We start from the raw sequence: 10,000 nt of genomic DNA, 5'->3' as shown, positions 1-10,000 counted from the left end.
ACACTTTTCAATTTTAAAAATGTTTGGTCATCAAGTTGAAGATATACTAAACTGCTCAATATGAAATAATTGTTTCATCAATGCCCGTACATTCCGTCGCTTTTATTTTATAATTTATATAAAATTGATTATTCTAAAGAAATTATAGACCAGTCAATAATTTCCCTCAAATTGTGTTGTTCCTTGATGTAAAATGTTAGTCTGGCCTTTTAAAAAATCGGTTCACACACAGAATAAATTCCTATCTGACTAGATGTTTAAATGCCTTTTTCTCAGAGGTGTCAATATTAATTGCATAGGTCATGTAACCAAGTACATACTAATTGAAAATATCGGAATATTTCAATTCAAAATTACCATGTAAATTCTTTACAATTAAAACGTTTCCACAGTGTCGATATAATATTGAACTCGAAGCATTTATCATTCTAAGCTGATGTCATTCTAAGTATATGCCATTCTAAGCATATGTCACTCTCAGTCAGTCTTCTCTTTAAATGTGGACCACTTCTTCTAACCAGTAATATATTGGGTTAAATCTGACACCCAAAAAATTGACATCTGAAGTCTGAAAAGAGAAATACTTTGGACTACATGTGTGATTCCTCTTGGCATCAGACATAATTTGTCTGATGGATTATCTATATTCCTTCATGTAATCGTATCAAACGATGCCACGCGGAAAGGTGTAATCAACCAGTTAACTGCCGTACTTTAGAAAAACGTGTATTTAAAGATTTGGCCAAATCTGGATTTAGTGAAGTCCCAGGTTTTAGAGATTTTGCCAAGGTGAAGGTCATATAAACCGATTGATATTTGGAGGACGAGTTTTCTGACACAATATTTACATACGAGGTTTTTCAAGATGAGTGCAGTTAACTGGTTAATATGGAGAAATTTGAGTTCAGATTTAAACTACCGATATATATATATATATATATAATATATATATATATATATATATATATATATATATATATATATATATATATATATATATTGAACACCAACTTTGAATTAGAATTTGAGTTTCTAGATAATTCTTGCACAATACCGCATTAAGCTAGTTGGGTGCAAATATAATATGTGGCACGTTTTAGACACTTTATTTCAAACTTTAAATCATGTTTCTAATAATATTTGCTTTTCTTTCCGTCGTTGCTTTTTAGAATATAATTCATGCTTGTTTTAAACTTCAATTTCTTTATGATCTTTCAACATGCCTACGTCCTTGACACGGCGTACAAAGACCTCACGCTGGGACTAGGTTGGCTTCTATGCCTAAGTTTTGTACATGCCCGGAATAATTGGGGAAACAAGCTACTGATTATACGGGCTTAGAAAGAATGGTTCATTCATTAGATTTAAATATTTTACACAATTTGTTGTCAAACAACAATTAATTCCCGCTGCTAGATTATGACTATAGTTTTGTATAGTATAAAACGTTACATTTGACAATACAGCGGGGTTTCATCAAAAAATGTTGTTTTGAATATCATCTCATGTTTGTTTTTTCATACAGACTATAGACTAGAACAGTATTATTTGATTTTGGTCAAATATTGATATAAGCATTTTCATTTAGCCGAGTCATGAAATTAACAGATGTATATTTCCACGGTCGTTCTGGAGCAATAAGACATATTTTATTTTCTTGTGGACGATATGAATTCAATGTTTAAAACAGGTGCAGTCTTTTAAGCGCTTGTACAACGGCTACCGTGTGTTTGTTTATTTCAATGAATACTTATTCAGCACTTATTTACCATTCTCAATCCTCTTCACAAAGATTCACAACCAGACAACTCAAATAGATGGGACAGGGTGAGAAGTGGGGTGACATTGCAGATAAAAGTCTCTGTCAAAGACAAAACCCATGGGACATGAGGTCAGAAAAAATTCTCAATTTCACCTGGGATCAATTTCGGTCACTTTGGGTGTGAAACGAGTGCTCTATCAAGCTATCGGGATCGATCCACCCATAATATTGAGAAGTTATTAAAAATAATTTTTCAACGATATGTTTACTCAAGACCTTAAAGAGGCATTTAACTCACTATTCTTGAAATTTGAAATGTCCGGCCTACTGTTCTAAGTCCGACTATATCGAACTTGCTGATAGGACACAGTTGATCCCACCGACTAAGTAAGATACGGGATTTGACAGTGAATTTTTCCGATTGTATTCGTGACAAAATTAAACGACGTCACGCCTACTACTCATCCGGTTTCAAATCCCTTGAAAGTGTATATTATGTAACCAGTCCTCCAAAGGACTAATAATGAATAATGAATATTGAATCATAAGGTGGCGAGAAATTTTCAAAAATTTCTTGCATTGCAGAAAAAAAAACCAAAAAAAAAAAAACAAGAAACAAAAAAAAACAAACAAACCAAAAAAAATCAAAAAATCTCGAAGTATTTGTTTCTTAATGGTCGTGTCTCTGAATTCACTTTTCGGTGTCTTATTCTTCCCGACGGGACATATTACCGTTTTGAACCGGTGGTTCACATATATAGTTTTGGCTGTAAAGTCAATCGTAAACATCTGAACAATCACAATGTTTGAATATTATATTATCTCCAAAGGAGACAACTACAATTCTCATTACACTTCGGTTATTTGTGTTCTTTCGTTTTTGTTTTTTTTGTTTGTTTTTGTTTTGTTTTTTGTTTTTGTTTTTTTTTTTTTTTTGGGGGGGGGTTGATTCGCTGAAAAGGGGTTTGTACCAAAAGCTCCACGGCGTAAATTGCTTTAATAAGAAGTCTTTTTATTTTCACCTTTTTGGTAGCACTTTTACGATGCAAGTGATCATGTAGCCACGAATAAATTATTTCTTCTTTGGTAAGGGAAGTAACCCAATTAAAAGAACCACAAAATGACTTTTCTAAAAAGTTATTTCCCCTCTATATTATGGAGGATGGCGCCGCTTCAGTTTTATTATTACCAATATCTGGAATAAAAGGGGAAAGGGGGGGGGGGGGGATATAATATAATGTACCAACACCCAAAACTGTGTGTCCCTTTGACCATTAATTTGATTAATTCGATTTAGGGAGAACTACTCATAAAATGGCTGGCTAAAAACAACAACAAAGAGTTGAATGACGTCAACTTCGATCTATTTATTTCAAAATAAACAAGATAAGAATATTTGATTCATTGTCAGAAAAAATAATAAGGAAATATTTTTTCGACTTTTGAAGAGCAAAACGTATTATCTTCAAACTAAGCATTAACTTCAACTCAAATTGTTTAGGTCGAGCTAAAATTCTATTTTTAATCATCATGTTTGTCCCAACGGTCAAGTGATTATATAAGATAAAACCGGTAAAATGACTTTGCCATTTAATCAGTTTACTGCCAAACTCTGGAAAAACACGTATTTAAAAATTTGGCCAGAAAACTCGTCCTTCAAACATCGATCGATTTAAATGGGACCTCGCGAGGTACGGCATCGAGTTTGAGAGTTTTTGCCAAGATGAGGGTCATTTAAATCGGTCAATATTTGAAGGACTAATTTTCTGGCCAAATGTCTAAAGAGAACGCCAGTTAACTTGTTAATCGGTAGTGCTTGTTGTCAACGGTCGTATAAACTGCAAGATTCTTATCTCTCGCTTATTGACGTCACAACATATTATAATACCAGATGACATTTAAAAATGGAAAATCCCAAAGATATCTAATATACAAGCAACCGTAATAGATGTTACAATAAAATGGGAAACATTAAAAAGAGCATTAATTCGGATTTATTATGTGCAACTTAAATAAACTGCATTTACTACCGACTCTGTAGGAAAAAAAAATGTAGATGTCAGAATCTAATAAATAATCCCGTACGCAAATTAAAATTATGAATTGAGAGAAAGGGAAGAGTCCTCCCCTTAAATTCTCCTACCTTTGTTTGAAAGCTTATTTCTCCAATGTAATAACTCGGTGAACGTTTACTATCCTCACAAGAAGAAATCGCATGGATTATGATTCGGGCTATGTCTTACTCACTCATGCCGTGATCGTCGACTTCGCGAAGTCCTAGGTTTGAAAGTTTTTGCTAAGACGAGGGTCATTCAAACCGATCGTTATGCGATGGGCGAGTTTTCTAGCCAAATTTCTAAATATGTGTTTTTCCAGAACACAGCAGAATAGCTTTTCCATCCATTGCATGGTATCATTGGAGGTACGAAGGAGAAGAGAGCAGCCACGTGTTGTTGTCACCATTGAAACCTTCGACGATTAGTTGCTTCAAGTATCTAAACATTTTTGCATCACTCTATAGGGTTGGTTTTTGGAACCCCACTAAATTTATTTTTTACTGTTTATATAACAATTTTAGTAACAATAAATGGCTTCAACTGAAAACTAGACATTCTTTTTTTTCCAAGCATTTATCGAGACATCAAAATTGCTGTTGTCCGTTTCACACTAGATATAGAAACTTGGATAAACTTTGGTTCCGGATTACTTTTATTTTACATTGGTGAAATGGGAAAACATGTTTCGTTAGATTAAGAGTATTTTCATAACAACAATGAGTTCATAACAATGTGGGTTATATCTGCAAATAGGTATACGTTGATTTTATCCCTTAGATAAGAAATTTAGACTGCGATATTCCATAGTATCCATCGGCGTTCATTTTATTTTGAAACACCTTATCTAGATATAGCACAAATATATTTCGTTTTTTTGTTGTTGTTGTATTTTCTAAATTCTGAGCTATGGTGGATTTTCAAAATTCCAGATTGACATTAATAATCTTTATTAAATAATTCAACCAAAAAAAAAAAAAAAGAAAATCTCGTCTAGAAACTTTTATTTTTTTTAGGTACGACAAATATTGAGATCAACAAAGAGTCACTGAACTAGACTTTTTTTTTTTTTACCTAATTTCCAATATTGTGTATCTTTTATGTGTGTTTTCTGGTAGTCGTGAATGTGTATGCGTGCGCGCGCGTTTGTGTGTGTGTGTGTGTGTGTGTGTGCTTTTATTTTCTTCTTTGTTTCTTTCCTTTCTTGCTTCAAATATGTTGTTGATTCATATCTATATAATTTCTTTTTGTAACCCCTTGGAAAAAAACACATTGATAAGGATGCAGTAGGGTCTGGAAAATTCCACTTCAACATTTCTTGTATAAAACGGCGGACATAAGCTGTTATTCGTGGCAAATCAGAATTTGCTTTCACGAAGTTAAGACAGATGGGCGCCTTCGCGATGACTGGACTCTTGGCACAATTGTTGATTGTGGTGGTGTGTTTTTCACAATCTGGTGAGCTTTATACAAGTTGAATTATATTCATTGTGTCTATATCATCATCATCATCATCATCATCATCATCATCGTCGTCGTCTTCGTCATCATCATCACCGCCACCACCACCGGCAATGCGGTCTAGTGGTATGACACTCGCTTTCAAATCTGAAGGTCATGGATTCGAGCCTCGCTTGGCGCATTGTTGAGTCATTGGAAAAGGCTTTTTACACACATTCTCTGACCGTTCTCAGGTATAAAATTAATACCTGGCCGTTGACAGCGTTGCATCTATCGCCTAAAAGGCGTCATGTCTCGTTCTATATCTTACGGGTTGTTGTTGGTCAGGGACACTTTGTAAAGCTCTTTCATCATGTTTAGTGGATATTGCGCTATATATAAAAGCTCACGTATTTTTAATGAGGATGAGCTAGCGCTAGCGAGACATAGTTTGTGAAATTAAGGGGCGGTTTGGGTCTAATTATTAGGAAAATCCTTCACGAAATTGATTTTCAGATTTTGGTGGAAAACGATTGTCTTAGAAATAATATAATTAAAGTCCAATTTCTCAAAATATACCATAAAGGCGCGAAAACCACGGTTTAAAAGGGCACAGGTAGTAAGAAAAGTGTGAAAAACGGAAAGCTATTTTGATATTTTCTCAATATGTCATTTTTCTAGGGGTATGGGATACTGTGTCAAATATTGCTCATTATCTATTCCATGAAATTGTCTGAAAATGTCCACAGTTATCACAGAGATAATGTATCATGTCACCATAGACAGAATATTTTAAGAGGGTATGTGTATTTGACTTATAATCCAAAATATAAACTTTTACCATCAATTTTGTCATGAAAGTTTGATTTGCAACTTTGTAATGTTCTAATACAAATTCCATAAGCTAAAACTTTAAAATCTCTCTACAATGATGATAAGAAGGGGAAAAAATGGAGGTTATTCCTTCATTAATTTTTGAGGAAAATTTGCCACAAGATTATTTTTTGTTTGTTGCCAGACCCCCGAATTATGACGCAAAACGGGTATCAACACAGATGATGTATTTTTTTCACCAAAAGTGTTGTTTTTATCATATAATGAAGATACATAGTGATTACAACCGCCCAAAATAGGTAATCAATTACTTTTTTTAGAAAAGACCCAAACAACCCCTTGAGGCAGTGGAGTAGTGGATGGCGTTGATTGCAGACTGTTTCACAAGCAGCCAGACCGAAGTGCCATACCAGTTTGGTCCATATCACCGCAAAAAGGTCTTATTTCTCCCATTGCCTTTTGGCACTTTTGTACTCACTTCATTATATGTTATTACTACGATATTATTATACCCCTCCCCATTAACTGGCGCTGAAATGACCTAAATGTGTTGCAAGCGCCGTAAAACCCTTAAAAACAAAAAACAAAAAAAAGAACCTCCCCATAAATAGTAACACGTAATGATATCAGGTTTAAAATAATAATTTGTGACGCCGATTATCAATCGTTAAATTTCACTAAAACATTTTTTAAAAAAGAGACAAGTATCATTTTATGTATTTTTGACAATGACAATAATTCAGCGATAACGATATCAGAGTCGATTGAGGGGTAGAATAAAACAATATTCTCATACTTTTGTGTCTTGGAATTCGAACTTTGTTCCCAACGCGTATTCGCCAGCCCGTGCAGCGCCCGGAATTCCAAACGGTAGGTGTATAAAAATCGGATATTATGTGCCCGCTCCGCTCACTTTGTTGAGTAAATTATACTACACTGTCGAACTATGAAAAAACACATTAAAAAAAAATTGGCCAGAAAACATATTCTTCGACCGATTGACATCTTATTTTTTTTTAAACAACAGCAAAAAAAAAACCCAAAACAAAACAAAATAAAACAAACAAACCAAACAAAAACAAAAACAAAAATAAACCACTCCCACATTAATCAATCGATATATGGAGGACGAGTTTTGTGGCCAAAATGTTAAACTGTTTTTAAACCAGTTAGCTTCCGTACTCTGGAAAGACTCGCATGTAAAGGTTTGGCCAGAAAACTCGTCCTTCAAATATTAGATTTAAATGACCCTCATTAAGATTTTTTTAAAAACTGTTTGAATTGCGATTTCACGAATTTATGCGATCAAAATGGAGAAAAGCGTATATTCAGTGTAGAACGGTGTAGAAATTATTGTTTCTTTACTTTTACAAAACACTTTTTTTTCATCAACAGCCATCTCAAAATCTAAACACGACTGTATCGGTGACTTCCCCTCGGACAACAAGTATCTGTATCGTCATGGACACAAATGTTACTACTTTTACTTTAAAGAAAAGGCGGACTTTTCCGTCGCGGAGAAGAGATGTTCCAAAACTCGAGGACGTTTAGCGATGGTGAAATCGAAAGATGTCAACCAATTTCTCCATACGACCTTGGAATATACGCTCTCTGATGACCTGCCCCATAAAGATAAATACTTCTGGATTGGACTCTCCGACGACGAAACAGAAGGGGAGTATACATGGAGTGATGGGTCGCCTTTGGATGATAAATATAAAAACTTTGCCAGATTCAAAGGTCCACACAATCCTTTCAGTATCGTGCAAGATTGCGTGGCGATCAGCGTTGAAAACGGTAAATGGTACGATTTCAAATGCAGCACGTTGTTTCTCATTAACGAACACCGACCATATATTTGCGAGTATAATGTCTCAAAACACAACTCAACTACAACTCGCGGTCCCGTTTAGATACATAAGCAATTTTGTTAAAAATAAAAAACACCATGTTTTACCATAAATAGAAATAATTCAAACACACTATTTACAAAAAAGAGAGAAAACAAAACAAAACAACACGACCATTACAAGAAAAAAGTACTCAAGTTTCTCACTTATGAAAAAAAGTTGTTGGGCATCTAAATTACCCCGGCATTATACAGTTTGGAGACAATGGACCATATTTGACCTGTAACGAGGAATGTTATACTGACAATTTTTGTTCTCTGTGGAATAAATTGTTAATATTGGCAAACAAGGCTTTGGTATTCTATTCTTTTATCGCCGTGTGGTTATGTGGTAATACCAACACTCGCCTTCGGATCGGGAGGTCCTGGGTTCGAGTCACGCTCTGAGTGGCGCATAGTTGAGTCCTTTGAAAAGGCTCTTTACACGCATTATCTCACCGTACTCGGGTGTAAACTGAGTACCTAGCCGTTAACAGCTTTGATCCTGTCTCGTCCTACATTATGTTAAATATTGCTATTGGCTAGGTACCTCTCTTTAAAGCGCTTTGAACATCACTAGTGAATATTATACGATATAAAATCTCAAGTTTCTTATTTATTTATTTGTTATTAATATATTGAATATTACGATCAATTCAAAATTATAGGGCATCATATACATATATATATATATATTATATATATATAATATATATATATTATATATATATATATATATATATATGTGTGTGTGTGTATATATATATATATATATATATATATATATATATATATATATATATATATATGATACTTAAAGTATAAATTGATCAACATTATACTTGATTTATTTTATAAATAGCTCCTTTTATCATAAAGTTGACACTATTATTTCACGGTTTTAGTTTTTATTATTTAATCCTTTTGATGGTATTTAAAACAAAATTTTAACGTTATCTATAGTGACTACAACTTTTATATCCTAAACATTTACGAATTTTTAAATTTTCAAGTTGGCAGGTCTATCTCATTCTTTGTTTTTGTCTGGGTGACAATAGGCTTCAACAGTCACGACGTCACTTCCCTCGTAATGACGCGTGGTAACTTAGTAACTGACTCTAAACTATCGGAACAATGGCGGACGCCCTTATGAAATACTTCTCCGACGAACATAAAATCGTATCCAGAGGAGAAAAACATTATAAATATGATCATGTTTTGACTTTTAAACATTCTGATCACATGACATATGAAAAGTTCTAGCCACCATGAAGAATAAAAAGTAACCATTTTCTTTGTTTAGAACCAGGCTGCGCCGTTGCTTGGCGACGTGACATCAGACTAGTGAATCCAGTTCGCGCTGTCCTGTTTTGTAACAATGCAGCCTTGCCACCGAGCTCTTTGGAAGCTCATAGAGAAGGGTGTTGCCTGCTATCAAAAAGTGAATCAATTAATATTTTACAAATTTCTTTGTCTAATAGATTGCGGATATGATTGATGATCCTTACTATAGAATGTAAATTTTGATAGTGTTTTATTTGATTAAAAATTCATCAAAATATAACCCAAGCCTTTTTCAACCAAGGGTCTACGAGTAACAGTCACAAATCAAAATTTCTTCTGTTAGTATGGTCTTTCTTTGTTTCCTAAACACTATAAGTTCAGTCTTATCATTGTAAATTTGTAGTTTAGTTTGGGATAAGTTTAATAGATAAAAGACGTGAAGCGCGTTAAACGTGTAGCAACTCCAAATTAGTGGAAATGAAAGATTTAAAATAGATTATCTGCATAACGCAGTGTCCACTAAACATGCTCAAAGCGGTTTACAAGGGACTTCCAGTCAACAACAACACTTAACATCAAGGATGAGACATGACACTTGTTAGGCGATATACATTTTTTTCCGTTGTTAATGGCCGGGTACTCGTTTTACACCTGAGCACGATGATAAAATGTGAGTACAGAGCCTTTTCTAAGGACTCAACTATGCGCCCACTCAGAGCGGTACTTGAACGCTGGACC

At 34.2% G+C, this 10,000-nt stretch overlaps 1 protein-coding gene across 1 annotated transcript; it reads left to right on the top strand.

Annotated features, from left to right (window-relative positions):
* The first annotated feature begins 5,117 nt into the window (after positions 1-5,117).
* Positions 5,118-8,290, top strand: LOC144968574 (collectin-12-like). Its single transcript, XM_078907060.1, has 2 exons — positions 5,118-5,274; positions 7,486-8,290. Exons 1-2 carry the CDS (start codon positions 5,205-5,207, stop codon positions 8,001-8,003), a joined length of 588 nt encoding a protein of 195 aa, XP_078763186.1. The 5' UTR covers positions 5,118-5,204; the 3' UTR covers positions 8,004-8,290.
* The last annotated feature ends 1,710 nt before the right edge of the window (positions 8,291-10,000 follow it).

This window comes from Berghia stephanieae, chromosome 3 (genome assembly GCF_034508935.2).
Source record: "Berghia stephanieae isolate SIO BIC M18660-M18661 chromosome 3, UCSD_Bste_1.3, whole genome shotgun sequence".
Classification (NCBI taxonomy): domain Eukaryota; kingdom Metazoa; phylum Mollusca; class Gastropoda; order Nudibranchia; family Aeolidiidae; genus Berghia; species Berghia stephanieae.
Note: the sequence above shows the minus strand (reverse complement) of the source record. Positions and strands in the feature narration are given on the sequence as shown.

Excerpts from the sequence above, each read along its gene's own strand:
- LOC144968574 (XM_078907060.1), top strand. The coding sequence starts at position 5,205 with ATGGGCGCCTTCGCGATGACTGGACTCTTGGCACAATTGTTGATTGTG. Across the intron at positions 5,275-7,485 it reads GGTGTGTTTTTCACAATCTG|CCATCTCAAAATCTAAACAC; the intron begins GTGAGCTTTATA and ends TTTCATCAACAG.